Source organism: Anopheles nili, chromosome 3 (genome assembly GCF_943737925.1).
Source record: "Anopheles nili chromosome 3, idAnoNiliSN_F5_01, whole genome shotgun sequence".
In the NCBI taxonomy this organism is placed as follows: Eukaryota; Metazoa; Arthropoda; class Insecta; order Diptera; family Culicidae; genus Anopheles; species Anopheles nili.
The window spans coordinates 27892981-27913396 of NC_071292.1; the positions used below are offsets into that span (position 1 = coordinate 27892981).

At 49.7% G+C, this 20416-nt stretch overlaps 1 protein-coding gene across 1 annotated transcript in view; it reads right to left on the reverse strand.

Annotated features, from left to right (window-relative positions):
* LOC128723988 (uncharacterized) overlaps positions 1 to 20416 on the reverse strand; it is a 119175-nt gene that overhangs the window by 72455 nt on the left and 26304 nt on the right. The window contains exons 4-6 of the mRNA XM_053817753.1: positions 14570 to 15101; positions 13476 to 14498; positions 12318 to 13409 (exon numbers count right to left, since the gene is read on the reverse strand). Coding sequence (XP_053673728.1) covers positions 12318 to 13409; positions 13476 to 14498; positions 14570 to 15101 — 2647 coding nt within the window. The remainder of the gene's footprint in view (positions 1 to 12317; positions 13410 to 13475; positions 14499 to 14569; positions 15102 to 20416) is intronic.

Sequence of the window (20416 nt, forward strand, 5' to 3'; positions counted from 1 at the left end):
CACTCGAATTGTGGAGTCACCGATTTTTGCTCGACTCGAGGGAAACCAGCGTGATAGGGATTCGGTTACAATGCCCCAGGCACACAGGCACGTCACAATGCGACAAGGTCGTTCCCGATCAAAAAGCGCTCAAGTTACATCAGACACTGAGGTACCGTTTTTCGCACGATCGCCGTTCTGCTGACTGGGAAGCCGGATCGTGCTGATGGAAGATGAGAATGTAAATTCATCACTTTCGACAGTGTTACACGCAAACAACCAGCACCCAGCGCACGATGCGGGGATAGAAAGTAATTATCGCTTTGCAATCGATCGATTGGGGCACAAGTTTAGCTGCTAAAACGTACACAACGACGACTCGCGAGCAAAGGAAAGACGCACACGGATCGCGATGACAAGCGCGGACGAAACGTACGTCCACGCGCTACGCAGGTCAGTGATCAATTGCGCGAACATGCTCTCGCGCGAAAAGGGCGGCGAGCGCAACAACCCCCCCCCCCCCCCCCAGCAGTGCACAGTGGGCATTTCAGGGGAGTAGGGAAAATTTCATAAAATATGTACTATTTTCAATAATTTGAAAAATTCAGTGTAGGTTACGTATATCCAGAATTTTATATATTATGTGTTTTAATAAACAAAAAAAAAGACATAACTTAGGTAATTATTCTTAGCAAACTTTATATCCTATAAATGACATTTTCGTGCTGTAAAACCGTCACTTCTGAGGCAAAATATCGCATATACTTATGTTTCGAAATAAATAAACATATTTTTACCATCACGATCAATATAACGAAAACATATTTTTATCCCTTCAAGTGTTCGAAAGGCTCACTGTGCCGGGGGAGCTCATGTAACGCTTGGTGAGCATGATCATATGCTGCTCTCTCGCAGACGTAAAACAGCTCCATTTCTATTGCTCATTATAACGGTTTAAGTCCCTTTCTCTCCCGCTCTTGCTGCATTCACGATCAATCGAGAGTATGCGCGAGAGAATCGTCGCAACGTGACCTAAGAGCGAGAGAGTGATCGATCGAACGTCAGAGCGACTTTGCATGCAGGCGAATAGGTGGTCAAAACAGAAACGATCAAAACAAATGCGATCATCCGTTATTTCTAACAACAAACGATTTGCGGTGGTGTAATACGGAATTGATGCAAAATTATTTATAGAAGACATGCAATTTTTTGTGTTAAAATTGTAATGCAATTTACATTACATTGCTTCTTTTATTACAGTTATTTCAAATGACCTAAATACTGACCTTCGAAGCATTCGCGTTGTGCAAAGGTCGTACAAATGTTATCTAATCTGTGGATCTGCGGACATGACCCGAACAGACAGCGATTTCTGCTATCAGCGATTAGCTGTTAAGGCAGCAGAAGCTTTAACAAATGTTATCGAAGTTCGTAATAATGAATTTCCAGGTATTGATTTTGTGTATCAACTATCGTGTGTTTCTTTTAAACATCAACAATTGCGAATGGTCTAAAGCATTGCTGAAATAATACTACTGAATTTCGGTACGATTCTTCGAAATCACACAACCTGATCAACATTAACAAACATATTGCCAAAATAATAGACAATTACACATACAACATTTTTAAAACCGGTTAAGTTATGAATATTATGTGCAATATTTTAATCTAGAATATGGGTTTAAACACATAACACAAATAATAAAAAACCCAAAAACGATAAAGATATATTACTAGCTATACCTATCATACTTCTACGGTGTAACAGAATTCAGTGGCTCGGGAAAAGAGTATTAGGCATTAGGAAAAAGGCTTAAAATCACTCTCAGAAGAGAGCAGATGTTGCTTGCCCGCCGAAAGCCGTTGAAAAAAAGAGAAATAGTAGACTTCTGCCAGGGCTGCTCAACATCTATGCGGTTACAAGACTTTAAAGGATTGGAATCTAAAGCTAATCAATACAAAAAGTGTAGTAACTTTTTCTTCAAATAATGATTTTCAAAACATGTTCTTTTTTAAGCGTGTTGATTTGTTGTTTGTTACTAAAAACATAACTTATAAATGTTGACGAAAAAGGTTATTTTCAATCATATTGGTTTTTTATGCACATTGCGCATTTTTAAATTTATTCCAACCCTTCTGTCCATTTTTACGATCAATTTCTTTATTTTACTTTATAAACGCAGTTTACGAATGCTATTTTTTTTTTTGCATCATCCTACCTTCATGTTTTTCGCGACTTTTGCTTGTCGTAAAGAGTGACAGCCTCCTCGACACCCATCAACCATGCAGACAGTGAAGCTAATCGACCACCAAGCGCGCGTCTGGTGCGTTTTGTGTGCTTAAAACCCTCGCACTCACCATCAGTAGGTCATCATGTCGGTTTCGCTTTCAACCGTCTGGAAACCACACGCTTCCCTACGCGGCACACGTCCGCGATGGGTCACAAAACCGCCGTGCCACAGAACAAGGGTCGGTCAAAAGGAGCACAAAACCAGTGAAAAGGGTTAACCAACTCTTGCGCGTGTGCGATGCCAGCCGTCACCAATTACCTACATTACCTTCGGACGGATGGAGATCCCACAGTTTGCAACCTTTTGCCTACCCACAACCAACAGCAGCAGTTCTCGGCGACTCAAAGGTCCTCAAAAAAAAAAAACAAATGGGACTCGTTGGGTTTTTATTTTTCCTCCGAAGTCCGATGTAAAAAAACGTCCACTCACCACCCGCGCAACACTGGGCACGTCTTCTCGTGAGGCTGCAACACGGTGGCTTTGGTGGCACGAGTGGGCGCATATATTCGCCCCAGCTACGGCTGCACCTGGAACCGATCTGTCACACCTCTAGACCGCCCTACAGAGCACCCTAGTCTCGAGGTGGTTCAACCAAACGGACCAAACGGACGGCCATTACTACACAAGGAGAGCCCCCATTCCGAATAGTTGTCGCATGAATGACCCAAAAACGAATGAAATAAAGCCGCACAAGCCCAACCCGGTCAGAGCCCCACGAGATGGAAGAACTCACACACGGACGGGTTGCGTTCGAAGGAGCAAAGGCGCAAAGGCCACCCCGCGACTTGCGATTTGATGTCCGCCGGGAGCAGCAAAAGGTAATCGGGCGCATGATTGATGGACGCACGGTGGCGAAATCGAACCCACCACCGGTGGTTCCAAAGAGTCGTCGACGCCCCGCGAACGCGGGTTTTTATGTGGACGAGAAAACTCCCCAGGATTCACGCCCTTCAGCAGGCGCATAATGTTCACGAGGCCCGATTTCGTCGCAGGTGAAACGATGGATGTGGATTACTTTGATTAGCCGGGCCGGGCCGGGGAGCGCTATTATTAGCTGCGTTTTAGAAGCCTGTGCGAGAGCAGCTGTGGTACGCCTTCCATCGGTCTTTTGGGGGTTGATTGTGCTATTAGATTAACGCCCGAACGGTCACTGATCTAAGCTGACACTTTAAGCGCAGCGGGCGCAGGCAACAATTTTCTCCCCAAAAGGGCCGTCCAATTCGTTTTGGTCGGTTATGTTTGTGTTGCGTAAAGTTATCACCCGCGTTATGAGCTAATCCCCGGGCGCTCGGGAGTGCTTTTATGAGAGGGCCCTTTTTTTTCCTACACCGCCCAGAAAGCTTTACCGCCCATTACACCAATCGCTTCTACTTCAATTGAAGAAGGCGTAACGAAACGACGAACCTCACGCGGGGGTTTCCGGACAACAAACAAACCCACGGAAAAATTGAGCTATCAGAATCGAAACGGCTCGAAATGAATTTCCATCGAACCGATGCATGGTCCACCATTAAACGCACCGCGGGTGCAACATCCACAGAACAACGTCATTGCTTCAGAAACAGCCCATAAATGGTTGATTTCCTGCTAACCATGGTAAATTGCGGCAATTCCCAGCGACATCGGCCACGAGCCCGAGGAGAAGCTTTCGATGGAACCGATGGAGAAGAGTTCGTCAACTCGGTTTCGCGTAGCCTTGCGTTGCCTTATTATTGATCAAGTACGCAAAACCACCGAAGCACACTTTGCAAACGACTCTGGAGAAGCCCGTGACGGGGAACGATTGCGCGCAGATAGTCCCGATTTGGAAAGTTTCACTTTCAACTGCGCTTTTTTTCCAGTGCACCACGCGACGCCCTGTGTTCGGCAAACAAAGCGACACACAGCTCGCGCGGATCGATTTGGTGTTCGTGCTATTCGTGTTCTTTCACCCTTGCGTTGGGGCGTGCAATACCCGCGCGATCGGTGGTTGCTGGGGGGTTTTGAAAGGATCCACAACCGGACAACGAGCGTCTAATGCCCGGCCCGTGAGGTTTGGTCAGATCATCACACTTCGTAGGGCGAATGCACACCAGGGCACCGGTATAACGAGCCAATTTTCCACCTCGAAGACACTCGAACGAGAGTGCTGAGGTGCCATCTGGAGCGTCCTACGGCTTGACCTATCCCGTGGCTGAGGGTTGCTTTAGGCCTCCGAGAGCCTGCACCAAATCAAACCACGTTAAAGGTTCATCTAAATTGGATGTTTCACCATCCACCAGCGGTTCTGCAGTCCCGGTTGCAAGAAACCATGAAGCCAACTAGCGCTTGGGAGATTGAGAGGCAGATTTTTTGGCCGCTCTGTGGAAAGTTCAAACCGAAAGAAAAACGCTCCACACCAGAACAGGCGCTACGGTAAATAAAGCAAATGCGAACGAGATCGGGAGAGGAGGTTGTGGAGGTTTTCTCCCATCACCGTTTGTTCTACGAAAGCACCTCTTGAGGTCACGCAGACCCAAGCGAAGAGAGGTGCGATATCTATCGCAAGCCTGCTGCCCGGCGAACATCTTAATGAAAGCCGTACTCGGTCGTGAACCGTACTTGGGCGTTCGGTTGGTTTGGGGCTGCGAAAGTGCGCCCAGAAAGTGGGGCCAAAAACCCTAGCGCAACCCTAACGAACGCGAACGAAAGATTCAGACATTATTACCCGCGAAGGGGGGCTTATGCAGCGCGACCGAATCGCAATTGATCCATCGATTCCACGCTCCCGACCCAGCGAGATGGGGTGCATTATTGATTTATGGAGTTCATTCTTTGATTGGAAGTCCGCGAGGGTCCTCAGACGCACGGTACTTTCCTACGCTCGGTTGCTTTTCTCCGACACGCTGCACTTTCGCGCGCGCTCCAGCAATGTCCAATGAGCCCCTTAGCGGTGTGGGTTCACTTTCGCGCTTTTTCGCGTTTTTCACCCTCCCGTTTCGGTTTTCGTATGGTAATGCGTGTGTGTGTGTGCTCGACATTGGGGGCTCGTAGCTTCGAGCGGGTCGTTACTGGCCCCGATATCTGATGCCCGATAGGCTCCACTCGCCCTGCCTGCGTTGTGCTTCACTGGTGGGTTCACAGGCGTAGGGTTTAACCAACTCCACCGAAATTGTGTTCGACGTGGTGAGAAATGGAAGCCTTCTTCCCTGAGGGGATGGTAAAATCTCGCTTTCAATCGGCGCGCTGCACGAGTTTTTGAGCGCGGAAAGCGAAGCTGTACCGTGGCGTGCATTACAATCGCTTTGGGCTTCGTTTCGTCGCAACAGGTGATGAAATTAAATTTGCAACTAACGGTGTGTGAAGGAGAAGCTTTTTTTTCACTCTCAAGAAATACTTCCCCGTCGAAATAGTGGAGTTACTTGCTCTACGAAAGAGACATGAAACGGGCTTTCGATTGATTTCGGCAACACGTTTAAAGGGGCGTTATTTTAAATTTAGATCACAGGCTAGGAAAAGCCCCAAAATTGCCGCTTGGCATCCCAACTGGGGTTCTGAAGCCAAACCCACGAATGAAAAGAAAAGCATAAAACCCCCTACCGACAAATTACAAAACCGATGCAACCGGCCACCAGCGTTCGATGATTTGGGTCCAGCGCTACCGTTGCACAAGCGCGCTGCACTAATAAATTGCAGTATCATATTATCATCTCCCTGCGAGAGCGGCAGGATGCTTTTGAGTAGTACGGTACTTTTTAGCCCGCCCAGTTGCAGGGGCCACGATCACCAACCAACAGTTGCTTCATGCGGAATAATGTAACCTCGATTCTGGTGTCGGTTTTTTTTTTTGAAGCCACCGCTCGGTGGCTACAAAAGCTTTTGCAAAACCCCTGCCAGCCGGTCGTAGTTGAAATTTTAATCACCTTTCGAACCCGTCAAAATAGCTGCACGTTTCCGAAGCGCGCCCCCCAAAAAGGCAAAACAGAAAAGCAAACCCTCAACCCCCCCACACGAAAAGGTGCGAATTATGGCCGTAAAGTTGTTTTCCTTTCGATTACCGAATTCTCTCTTTGATAGTGGCAGAGTGCGCGCGCGCGCGCCGGGTAAAGCGTAGCAAATCGTGATCATACTGCGGTGATATGATAAAAATATTCCTCCCCAAAGCAAATTGTTGCCTGCTCTACTTGCGTGCACCCCTTTTTTTCTCAAGACCCAGTTCCCTAGACCGAAACGTCCAGGAGCTCTGGATACGGCACCAGCGAGGTGTCATGTGGTTGGTAAATTTGACGTACTGCTGCAGTTAACGATCAATTTATGCGCTCCAACCGCTCAAGGCCACTTGCGTAACGGGGATTGAGATGCATAATTTCCCGTTTCGACACAGCACCAGAGCGGTTCACCGTGCCACCGAGCAGATAATGAATCGCTCCCACAAAGTGCAAGGGTTTATTATGACACCATCGATTAAAGCTGCCCACTTAACGCAACCCGAATCCGTGCGCAATCATTCTGGGGTGGAAAAAATGCCACTCTCAAGCGGCTCGAACGAATCAATCCTTCAGCACGCATGCGCGTCAGGTTTGCGTCAGGTCTCGCGCAGTCCTTCGCTTGTCGACTCCTCCCAGCCGGGTGTCTAACTAGAAAACCAGATAACGACGGTGGCATCCAAACGGTGTTGATGATCTCCATTTGTCCATTGGCGCTAAGCGACCATCACCTTTCGCGGCGCATCGTGAGGGCGATGAGTGGAGAGTTCGTTCTGTGGAGACGGATTGATGGCGTTCACATTCCACTCTCTCACGGTGCAGCGGACAGGCGAAGATTTAAAACTCATTACCGGGGCGGATACACAGCATTCTAGGCTCATTTCACCTTTTGTGCGGATGGTATTTGTTTCCTCGGGCGTAAGAGCAAAAGGAGCAAAAAAAAACGGGCTTCTCATTTACCTTTTCTGGTACACGCGAAAACTAGTTACGTCGCTGCTGGATAGGTCACTTCCGCTGATTAGACACAAGCAACGCTGATATGTGGCTGATTGTAACTCGCAAGCAGACATGCTGGATCGTTAATAATTTTCCAGGCTACTTGAACAACTGAACAGCTTTCAAGTGTGTTGTCCCTTGCCTTAATTCTTTTGTCAAAATAATAAGCACACCCTTGCTCGAAGCTGCACTTCACGGTGTTGCTCGACGATAAAGCAGCTCGCCAGCATTTTACCTTGTTCCATATCGCGTGCACCGCGTTCCCGGTCCATTAGCCCACGCCGGTGGCATGCAAGCCAAAAACCGCATCCGCCTAATGCTTCTATATCATCAATTTGTTGTGGCTAATTTTTTGTTCATAATCGCCTAACTAACGCCTTCTGCCCACGGCAAGAAGCATACAGCAGTTGGGCGCACATGAAAAGACACCCACCGAACCGCGCGCTCCAATAGTGAACGGTTACGATCCTCGAAAATGCCACCAATGACGTATGGCAGAAAATGGCAGTGTAACGAAGGGAAAAAAGGGAGATATAAGAAAGGAAAAAATAACCGGCACGATGGATCGTTCAAACAAACGAAACGAAAACCGTTCCCCAGCAAACCATCGCATAACCACCCACCCGACCTTTTTTTTCCTAGCGCCACCACCCCACACCCACCCACGTCCCACGAAAGGTCCGATGATAGGTTTCTCGATTCGATGCAGGCGAATCGGTTCCAATAAATTGCAGCTGCAATATGTTTACAATTTACCCGCAACACTTCATAAAACTTGTTACGCTATCAATGAGCGGCGCGCGAGCGTCCAGCGCGGCGGTCGGTTTCAATTTATTTGGGCGCCAGGGCTGCTAGGCGCAACTTTGCCGTTGGCGGGAAAGGGCCACGGCGCTAATGCCGTTTGAAAGCGGGACCGCCACCGGCGATGGGTAATAATTCACGTGCGACGCGAAAAAGGGAGCTCTCATCTGAGGGCGGCTCGCGATATGGCAGTGTCCCTCGGGTTCTGGTCATTTTTCTGCTCGCTGTCGCACCTAATTGTGCAGCCATGTTTGAGGTTTCCGTGGCTAAGGTGTGAAGGTTGTTGTTAACACCGTTAACCATGGGACTGTCTCTCTGCGGAATGCATGATAACGCCACGGTGCAGCATTAAAGCGACCGCGCCCTAACGAACGGAGAGCTGTAAATTGTTCACCGGTCCGGGTGCTGTGTGGAAATGGAAACGGATTCGATTTCATTTTGCTTACTTTTCTCATTTTTCTTTGAACATGAAGCTTCCGATACCAAGAACACAAAAAACCGCCTGAAAGGTAGACACCTGATGAGCACAAGCAGCATATGCAATGCGGATAGCATAACTTCAGGCGTTTTTGCACTGCAGCGATGCTATAAACGGAGCCAAACTGGCGATATGTTGCTCCTGATGGAGAAAGTATGCTAACAAGAGTTTTCATTTTGTTTTTCATCTGTTCTTTGCAAAAGGTTGAAGTGTGATAGCTATTTTAACCAGTTTAAAAGTCATTAATGTTTCGTAATCAAGGCAAGACCTTCGGCTTGATTTAAATGTTAGGAATGCAATCTTTCTTTGCTGTATCGTCTTTGGCGTACAAGCGGGATCAATAATTTGACCTCTAGATGCACGACATATCCGAAGCCAGCTTTGCGGTCCCATTACAAACCATTTACCATCTATTTTATGTTCGCCGTCTGAGAAACAAACAACCCGACAGCAACATTGTATGCTACACGATGAAAACATGCGTGCACCTTCGTTTACGAGAGTTCCGCCCTGAAAATGCCATCGAAGCCCGGGGCCCGTCTTGTAAATGCCACCGGTGCCCTTTACCATTCAACCACGTGGACCCGCAATGCGATGACATCGTTGTCGAATTCTGTGTGGCGCTCCAGTTCCATAAATATTGTCCACCGTTCCGCCGTGACGATAGAAAATCGTGTACGTTGTCAGTATTATTTGGGCCGACGAGCGAATGAAAAGCGCTTAGAGCTTAATGTCACACGGGCGTCCGGGAGCGCCACGAGCCCGAAGCGTCCAGAGTACGGTTTTCCCGGGTGGCCGGCGGCCACAACGTTTCACCGCGGATTAGAGCGATGCTAAGTGGGTGTCTTTGGCGCGTTAGCTGAGTTTCCCTTTCGGTTGACAATGATCGGCAAGGATCTTACGTCTGCCAGATTTACCAAGCCGCACCATCGCCCGCTTTCGCACGACACGATCTAGCTTATTATATCATTTGTGACAGGGCAGTAAAACTACTGTCCATTTTGACGTCGAACACGATCGTGGAGCGTTCGCTGGATGGGTCGGTCACTGACTGGGTGGAGAGCAGCGAATACTTCCCTCAAAAGCAGCCCATCCAACGGTGCGAGGTGTGCAATGGTCGCACGAAACGAATCGACCCATTTGAAACAGCCTTTTGTGAGGAGGTTTTCCACCGCTCAGTCACGACGTATCAGAAAACATGCTGCTGTTGCTTCTCCAGCAGTTGGTTGTGTACAAAAAAAAAGTAAGGAAAAAAACTCCATTCTCCACCGGAGTGGTGTAGATTACCCGCTCAAACTGGGTGATGAAACCGAGTTCAAAAGCACGGAGGACACACGTTTAGCCACCGATTGTTCTTGGATGATCAGAAAGAACACCCTACGCCGACAAAGGAAAAATGGTTCGTGTGCTACTATCTACCACCGTCGTGCAGACACACCGTGCTCGTGAACGAAACCATTGCGGAAGAATGCATTTATTTTTACGATAGCGCAACAACATCGCTTCGGATCCTTACCGGCTCTGTCTGGGGAAATACAGCAATCAATTTCTAATGCGTTTTAAATCAAAGGAACGTTATTTTTCCATCGAACGCACCCCGCAATTTACGAGCCATATCTGAACGTCACCCGTTACTCGCGCTTTGCTGGGCGCATATCAAATGCATCTCGCATTTTGTGGTGTACCGCGCGAAACGATCCCATTTAAAACGATTTATTCTAATGACATTTAAGCGAAGCCCCCACGGTGCGGGCGGTCTCGGTTGAAAGTGGTCCCGGGCGCGAAGGACTCGGGTGTTTCGCTTTAATTTATCAATAAACCATCCATCAGCCATCCGCCGAGTTCGATACAAAGTGGCACAGTGTGAGCCCGACCGAAAACAACAAGAAAAAAAGGAACTAAATAGGCAAAAGAGAGACGAACGGCAGCTGCTGCCCTCAAATCCGTTACCGATCCCAAGGCTAATGAGAATGCGGACCCTCGCGACGATAAACTGCAAATATGTTGCACAGCCATTAATTGCACTTTTTTTCGCTGCCGAAGGTCCCGAAGGCAGGAGCAGGCCACGGTGGTGGGCAGGCGGGAGATAGTTAAACCGAAAAAGGAAAGCACCACACGCGCGCGCGCGAAGAGTGGAACGATAAAAATCTAACCATTCGCCATATTAAGAGCGCACCCCGCTCTGCTAACGGTTTTGGTTTGGGCTGAGGGAACCAACCAGGGATACCAGGGGTGATTTATTCTGCTTCTTAGCATCCGTGGCTCTCCGGATGGGTGCTGGCTTGGGGTCACAATGCGGCAGGGGCGGTTCTAGTGCACGAGGAAACAGGAAACGCCAGCCCCACGCGCTCCGAACGATCCGAAAAAAGCACGAGATGCTGCTGCTGTTGCTGCTTCTAATGCTACAATCTTCACAATGACACAACAACCGCACCGGAAAATGGCCACGACGGGCATATCACGGCGCGGGAAGCGTGGCAAACCAACCAACCCAGCTAGTACAAACCCTAGGAGTTGATATTTATGGCAACCTAATTATCGCCACCGCTCCGCGGGTGTTGTAATTAATCAGCCCGATATTCAAATGGGGTCAAAAGCTTATGGGTTTTTTTTTCCAGAGCAACTAACTGAGCCCGGGAACGGGGAGCACGAGTTGGGGTGGGTTCGTCTTTGTGCCACTAAGAGTGAAACAACGTCTCCGAGACCTGGACTACCTCTTGGGGGTCCGATTTTCTGCGCCCAATCGCGATCGACTTTCGTAGGCGCTAGCGAGAGGCACCCGCTCAGGATCAATTAATGTCAATGTATAGAGAAACGTTTTTCACCCACCGTTTGCAATGAGAGGGTGAAATAAAAAGAGAAAAAGAAACAGCAATGCTACAGCATCATGACCGATCAAACGGGCAGCATTTAATAGGTACCATATATCTCGTTCCCTGTGCCCTTGCGCGCTCGTGTTGCAGAAATAATACCACCCGGGTGCGAGATCCCACCGTGGTATTGCAGTCGCACGTGGTGGTGTGCTCGGTGGGATTGGGGGGGGTGGTGGTCATAATTTGATTATAATAAATTTATGCCCATTACGAATAGGTCGAACTGGCCGCCGACTCGTCGTGCAGGTCTCGGCGTCAATAGGTAGCTGTAAAAGTAATGGCATCGGGGTTGATCAACTAGCGGATCGTTTGGTCGCTCTCGCCAAACGGCTGTAAATGATTCAATTACAAATCTGCGCTCGCGAATGCAGACTTACGGGTGGTTGGGTTGGATTAATATAGCTAAGCCTTACCTGCCACCAGGTACTCGAGGTGACGGTTGATGCAGAGCGCATACTACCGCGATATCCTTTACAAGTTGTTTCTTTGTTTAAGCCCCCTCTGATGGCATTTCTCACCCAACCCGATAATTAAACTAGGTAGCGGGACACACGAAAAAAAAAACACACACACACAAAATAGCATTTAATCGCAAACCGACCCGAAGCGATTGGTTTTGCTGTTTATGTCCTGACATTGTCCTGCCATAAAACTGTACCCACCATCGACTGGTTGTTGGCGGTCATGTACCATTAATTATCTGCTTGTTAAATCCGTGCTTGAATTTATATTCATCACCTTGGCAAGCGGGGCAAAATTGCCGGTCACTGCCACTGCAAGTGGAAGGTTAATTCATGTGGGCTCCGTAGCATTTTATGCGAGCTTTATGACACATGAAAGCAGTGATATTTTGAAATATTGGCGTAGAGGTTAATTTAATTAATACACCAAGAGAGCGAGACACCAAACTGTTCTTAAAGAATAAGAATAGTTGAGGCAAACTTGCACCTACCTTTTGCTTCCCATCGAGATAAGCTGCTGCTGCTGCTGCTGCTGTTGAAGCTGCTGCTGATGCTGGTGTTGCAGGAACTGCTGCTGCATCTGCTGCAAGGTTGGTTGCTGCCCGTTGCACTCAGCCAGCGGCTGCACCGGCATTCGCGGTTTCAGTGGCGGTGGCGTTGTGCCATTCTGCGCTGCCCCGTTCATTTTCAGCAGATACTCGGACACCGGTATCTGTTGCGAGTTGTGGGCTCGCTTGCGCACGGAAATGCGCGTATCCGATTGCCTACCGGCGACGAACGTGGCCTGCTGCTGTGGCTGTTGCGAAGCGGAAGCCATCATCAGCCCAGTCTGCACCATCGATGTCGCGTGCGTTTGTTGCAAGGGCAACGAAAGGCGATGATGTTGCGGTTGTTGCTCCTGGAGTGGCCTACCGTTGGGCACCATTTGATGCGAGAACCGATGGTGGTGATTATGCATTTGCTGCATTCCACTGCCAACACCACCCGGTGCACCACTAACGGTCGAAGCCATCGAAGGAACGGTTTGTGTTTTCGCCATACTCGATGCCGGGCGACGATGAACGCTTGCCGGTGCTTCCGCACCAGGCGAGCTTTGCTGTGGCTTCTTCGGCACCATCGGAGGCACCACGGCGATGTGACCGGTCGAGCTGCCATTTTGCAGATGCTGAGACGCCGGAGGACCGTTGGCCGGAGAAAGATTTTCGAACGTCGACGCTCGGTAAAGGCTCTTTTTATTCGTTTGCCCAGCGAAACTGTTCCGCCGGCTGGCAGAATTCGACCGACAATCACCGGAATCGCTCAACTGGCGCATGTGACGCAGCAGCTCTGGTGGTGGTGGCGGCAATGGTTCGTCCTGGTTGATCAACAACACATCCTCAGTCGGTGTAAGCACAGGAGGAGGTGGTGGCAGTTCGGGGCTCGGTATTCGAAGCATAGGATTCTTGGGTGGACGCTCCGGTACCCAATCATCGAGCGCTATGATCGGACCCATTATCATCGGGCCCAGTAGATCCTTCGACAGTTGCTGGCGCTGCTGGATAAGCTTATCCCGGATGGAGGAGTACTCCGAAGCGGATGATGTCCTACAATTGAAAGAAAAATCGCGCGTCATTTGTGTGCTGAAGGGCATTGAAAAAACTCTTCCTTACCTCCTAACAGTGGCCATATGAGCGGCAGGAGAGAACGGAACCGCACTCCCAGTCATCGGCAACATCGATGCACGGTTCCGTGGCGGTGGCGGTGGAGGCGGTGCACCATCCAACGTCGATATCATGTCATGGTTATCGTTCATCATGTCCGAGCAACTTCCCGGAGCACTCGGCAGTCCGTTTGTTGCTGCAGACGCCAGTATCAACGTTGCATTGCTGATCATCTGCTGCTGGTGGTGATGCTGGTGTTGCTGATCAACAAGCGATCCACTCGATTGGACGCTCGGTGGAGGCACAACCTTGTTCAGCAGGTTCATCGTGTGCACGGATGCGAGCTGATTGCGCAAGTTGTTCACCGCCAGCTTATCCAGCTGCTGCTGCACAGCAAGGCTACTGGGCGGTGAGTAGCTACCCATCGAAAGTGCTCCATTCGAAAGCTCCATCATGCTCCCGGTGGCCGAAGAATACGCACTGGATATGGACGAACGCTGGGAGTGCGGAGTCGATACACCGGGTGGGCTCCCACCAGATCCAGACTTTGACGCCGATTGTGGCGATCCGGATGATCCACCAGGTGATCCTCCACCGGGGGCGCCACTGTTACCATTTCCGGCCGATGTCGCCGACAGGTTGAGCGAGCTCGGCCGCTGATGGATGCTTTCACGAGCGTGTTGCTGTTGTCGCTCGAAGTACGAAATGACGGCGTTCTTTTGAAACGCCTTGAGCGATGGGTTCGACACACGGTGCGTTTTGCTTGGATCGAAATAGGTGTACCGCTGCTGTTTCCCTGGCGATGTCAACGAGGCGTTTTGTGGCCCCGCCGTTGTAGCTGCACCCACTGACGCCGCGGACAAATTCAGCTGACTTAAATGAGGCTTGTTCGCGATCGGACCACTTCCACCGGCACCATTCAGATTCGAGGTGCTGCTGCTGTGCAGATTAATCCCGTGATGTTGCTGCTGGTGCTTCTCCAGCTCGTTTATGCGTTCCGCCACCGATTGCCAGTTGTGGGAATTGAGTTGCCTGCAAACGAAAACAAAACGAAGTAGTACAACGGCCACCGTAATTAAAACAACGTACGCTAATGCACTCACTTGAAATCGACCATTGGCCCACCACCGTTGGCGGATGTTGGCCCACCGCTACCGGGCGGTTCCGTGTACGTGCTGATAGGAAACAATCGATTATTGCTACGACTAGAGCGAGTGTTCGGAGCGGTGCCGGACGATTGCGTAGACGGGCCCGTTGGGGACGGTTGCTGAGGGATCGAGCTGGTCGTGGCTCCCGGTGTTGTTGGAGTTGTCGGGGCAGTTGACGTTGATCCAGTGCTAGCCACACCCGATGCTGCTGGTGGCGAGTGATGATTGTTGTTGCCGTTGGCACCGTTCATGTGCAAATGACTGTGCCGATGCTGCTGCTGCCGATGGAAGTGATGGTTATGTTGCTGTTGCTGCTGCTGCTGCTGTTGACGGTGCGTCAGCATGTGATTGTGGAGCGAACCCGTCGACTGGGACACACCGCCCATGGACGATTGGTCATCGTTCGACATGTACAGGATGCTCTCCGAGTTGTGCCGTTGGGGCGTGCGGACGCGCGAACTGTGCGCGATCAGCTGCGAGGTTGAACCTGCCATGGGAAGGAAAACAACAACGTTACCGTATTTGCATTAGTCACCATTCGATGAGTTGTTTTTTTTTCTTTCTTTCTTTCTTAAAGCAGTGCCAAGTGGTTTGCAGCACAAGTTCATCGTTTCATTTCAACGAGGTTTGTAAACATTTGCGCTTAACTTTAGCGTCCAGCGAGCGCGACTTCAGCTCGATGTGTTTGACGTGTCCCCTTCTCAGGAGAGATTTGCGGAAACAATTTACATTCCTTCACCTTTTGTGTAAGCATGGTGCACAAAGGTACATTTTTTTTTTTGGCGGGGAGATAAATAAGCAGCTGTGAAAAGTTAATTAACGAAAAATATCGCACTGATTGTGCCACAAGCTTGAAGTAATAAAGTGGACCGTTTTCTGCGAGATCTTAATCACCGTGCTTTGGAAATAAATCAGCGTACTGTCTAGCTATAACACCACCAATAATGTGTTACAATATATCAACCGTAAGGCCATCCTTCATTCAATCCGTGTGTTCCGTGTATTTTCCTACCACCACTCTTTCACTACTCGCCCGAAGGTCCACGTAAATCAACTTTATTTCCTAGCGTGTCAACAACCTCAACAACTCAACACCCCACGGCGGGCTTCTTCCGCGTGCCAACGTGTCCCAAGCCAATCGGTGGTAACTGCGGAACATACAGAACCAATTTCGTTGCGCAAGAAATTCGATCACCACACATTGTTTTGACCACTGGTGGCCATCTAGTGGAGCGCTTTACGAACCTTTCGAACCAACCAGCTGGCTCGGATGATCGAGCCGGTCCACTGGCCTCGAGGCGCCTCACAGATTCTGAATTCTTGCACGCGTGTCCCCCGCGGGTGACGTCTTGAAATTGGAGATCGAACTTTTCACCCCTTTCCATCCACCTTTCCGCAGAGTTGCCCCTTGTCGGGCACTCGATTCAGATCATCGATCCCGCTCTCTTCGCTCTGGATCGATTCCTTCGCCTCGGTACACGGTCACCCCGCCCGGGGGCCTATGCAAATTGTGCCGCCACAATTGCGCATTCTCAAAGCTTCTACGAGGCGTTCCGATCCCCGGTCGCGCGGCAGGACCGGTTGATTGATTCATTGTTTCTCGAGCGGGGTCGCGAGCCCGTTGGGAGTGATTTAGCGCAGCGAAGTAGGGTTTCGCGGCCGGAAAGTGGATCACTTTCCGCCGATCGACGGAGCGCCTCGATCGCTGCGCGAAAGGGAAATTTATGTCGATCACGCAACGCGCGATTTACATAGGAAACCCACCCCAGGGCTCGCGGCGTAATGGCGTGCCGATGACGTATGCAACCCCCCAATCGTGGCACCGCGATTACAACGCCACCGATTGGAATGCGACCCCGACGGACGGAAAACCCTGGCACCCCGAAACGGGGTCCACCACCACCCAACCCCTGGGAGGTGGGATACTTTCGATTTCGTTCACCGTCACGGTTGCTGTTGGTTGCACTTTCAATGTCAGCGCGTGTCAAATCCTGCGGGCGATGAAGTCAGCGTCCGAGACTGCGATTTGTTAACCTCCTCAGGCACGATGGCATGGAGGCGTATATGTCGATCCCACAACCGGGGATAAAAGTAACAACCGAAAACAACGATCAGCCGACAGTTTAAAGACGCTTCCACTCACGGAACAGCCCCGCTTACACACGCAGGACCCGGAAAAAAGGCATCAGGATTGCAGGCGGAGGCGGTGGCCACGATCCAGCCGTTGCAACAGCCGGGTCGCAGCCTGGAAGGCATCCATAAAGCGTCGCTCATTAGCACGGAATCGATCGTAAAACAGTAAACCCCGCCAACGTCACAATGATTTCACGGATTAACGTATCATTCGAGCATCGACGGCAGGAAGGAACAAGTAACCACGTCCAAGGGCTACCGAAGCACTGAAGCAAAGGGGCACGTAACTTGCCAGAGGCGTCTAGTTCCTCATAAGGAGTTTAGTGCGGGCTGATCGACAGCGCACGGATGCCAAAAACAGCCGGCAATTTAAACTTTAAGGTAGCTTAGAATGTCGTGCCTAGAGGGGACCGATTCTAATTGCAATTATTTCGAACGCTTCGCGAAATGTTTCGGAAATATTAAACGAATCCCCGCGTGGTCGTTTGACTGGCCGGAAATTGTTTAGAGCCAAAACAGATCGTTTAAGGGTAAAAAAAAACGAACGATAATTGAAGCTCTTCTGACGCGACGTGTCGAGAACACGTATACGGACGAACAATAACGCCCGATGCCCTTGACGTCCTGCGTGACCCATCGTTCGAGTGCAAGCATTTCTTCTTTGTGTTGAATGATGCACACGGTTCAATTATAATTTAAATTCAACAATCTATCACGGTGTCCATCGATGATGAGCGCACGCTTTGCATTTCCGTGTCTCTTTCTCTTTGATCGGATCTAATGAGATCCAAGAGGAAGTCTCAGGACAGAAGGGGCTGTTTGTAAACGTTTATGTGCTTGTAATCAGCACGAGATACTCCCACGCCTTCGTCACTAGGCAGGGCGTGCGTGCATCTTAACAGTTTCTTAACGGCAAGCCACCCGTTAAGCCGCTGAAAGTCTTTCAATGTCGCGTTGAAGTTTAACATGACAATCATGAGCTCTCGAAGTTCAAGTTCATAAGCACCAATCAACGTAACGATTGCGGTTAGCGAACGTCACAAGGGACATGTCAAGCTGTTTGCATATATTTTTTTTTCACTTTGTACTCTCCCTGTCCAGGTACAAGCCGTCATTAGAATCAATATCCTCCAACCAGCAAACTCGGTGCTCGATGGTAACTCCGATGATTTATGGGTAGTTTTCCAACCTTACACCTCTTACGTGCCGCTGTTGACAAGCCAACGCCGCGGACCACGCAATGTTCGCAACACGCCCCGAACGTCGATCTCACCCACCAATCGTTCGTTCTCGGCCAGATAGATCTATCAGACCGTTTTATTGCGGAAATCTCGCTGATTGCAACGTTGCTACGATCGGTGTTCTTGGCACAGCGGTGGAGTAGGTTTGTGCCGCGGACACCAACGTTTCTCTGCCCCAGACACGGCACGAACGTCGTAAAGAATGGATTGGACGTTCTTTAGCCCTCGAGCTCGAAGGATGTACATCCCACAACGCGCGCGCGCCTGGTCAATGGCGTTTTTTTTTATTGAGCGCCATCGTAATTGTTTCCCATTCGGAATTGATTTTATTCCACCATGCAGCCTCTCCTCGCGGTCTTACTTCCTTCGGTTGCATTTTGCGCTCTTACTGAGCCAATGAGCAACAAAAGAAAACAAAAAAGGGTGGCACGAAGATTGCAAGAAGTTATCGGAAAGTCATTTCCTACGCGTCATAAGTAGAAAATACGACAGGATGGATCATCATTCCACCGCGCACATTGCGAACCACCTTCGCTCTAGCCAATGTAGCAGAGTGTTTTTCTCTCTCTCTCTCTCTCTCTCTCTCTCTCTCTCTATCACTCCCTTTTTCAACCCTCTGCCCAACCGAAGGATGACAGAGTGTTACGCAAAATACAAAGCGAATAAAGTACGTCCATCCCTTCGCGCGGCCAAAGGGAATTAGAGTTTGCAGCCGTCGCTGGGCTGCGCGATCGCGACCATCAGCGTGTGGTGATGGATCGATGATTCTTCAATTCCGTTTAATCCCATGTTACGGAAGAAATAATCCGCAAAATTATGGCCTATAAAATTTACGATGAAAGAGAGATAAAAAAAAGCCCCCAACCGTCAACCGTCGGACCGGAGAGGCTTCGATGACGGCACTTTGGTAGCGACCGTTCGAAGGAAGGAGTCGCCGTTGCGTTGCAATTTTGCACCGTTGCACAAGAACACGCGGGACGCTGTACGGGAAGCAAATCACAAGAACCAAATTAAGCTAAGCTATCCTCCACGTGCGGGTTTTTTTTTCTTGGTGCAATAACAATGTTGCAGAAGTAGCTTCGCCACGCCACACGCTGGTGCACTTTATCGGTACCAAAGCTGACAGGAGGACTCGAGAGGACCCGTTTATGATACCCATTTCCCTTCTCGAATGCGCATGCTCATTAAAAGCAATCAAACGACGACGAGCTGTCGGTGATCAGTCGCGATCGTTTCGCATCGTAAACGCGAGGCTAGTTTGAGGTAACAATCAGCAACCGACAGGGCGTCGATTTGGGTGGAGCCTTGTTTTATTTTTATTTTTACCAGCATCCTCTGCCGCACATGATTAAACCGATTACGGGCTGACGAAATCCTGGGCTTCAGCACCCAAAAAAAAGGACGCCCAAATGCGCAGGCGCCAATTTCTTCTTTTTTTTTCGTTGCTTATTCCACACCTCGCATTTATTGCACTGGATTTCTGGGAGCTTGTAGATATTTTTCGTAAAAGTCTCCCGTCTATCGAAAAAAAATGTTACCCTACTCAACACGCGCACGGTTTGCAGTCGACATAAATGTTGAAGCGTTGCTAACCAGGCTCCTATGCGTTTTTTTTCTTCTTCAAACGAATGAGTGGTAAACCCATTAATTTGCGAGCACAAATTAATCGTTCCTCGTAAGAATTATTGCACTATTAGTTAAAAAACGATTTGTTTGGCCGTGCCCGCCGGGCTGCAGCAGCAGCAGCAAGCAAATGGCAACGGAATAAAAAAAAAACACATTCTTTCGTAAAACATCCATTACACGCCCGGGCCCGCTGAATGGGTTAGAAGGCATGCACGAACACACGAAGAAAAAAAACACATCCACCCATTAAAAAACACGCAACGTAAAAAAAAAACGCCACCAACCATCGAAAGACGCGCTCTGCCAGGACGCTACCCATATCACGAAAATTGCACCTGCCACAAAACCGCAAGCGTTAATCTCCAAGGTCGTGGCCAGAAGCTGTTGAGCTGGCTTGAGAGGTTGAGGATGCACACACAAAAAATGGGAAAAAAAGGACCATCATGCGCGGTCCAGTGTAAAGCTACGCCTCACAACAAAGGCAGTATCATCATCATCATCAGCGTCATCATTGATGCCAGGTCACAGCCTAAATATAATGCTCTCCCCAATTCATGTAAGCTCACATCAGGGGGGGGGGGGGCCTCTAATCGTGCCCCGCGGGCCAGTTGGAAACTGCAGCGAATCGTACAACCGGGACATGGGCTCAGCTAAGGACGCCAACCCCCGGGGATGGGGCTCACAGTTTTCCTGTTTTCCGCCGTCGTTGTTTTTTTTCCTTGCGATGGCTTCTGCTGCTTTCTTTCGCCCGATTCTTCCCCGTGGGCTGTGGACCCCGGTCGGCCCGGTTCCGAGGAAGACA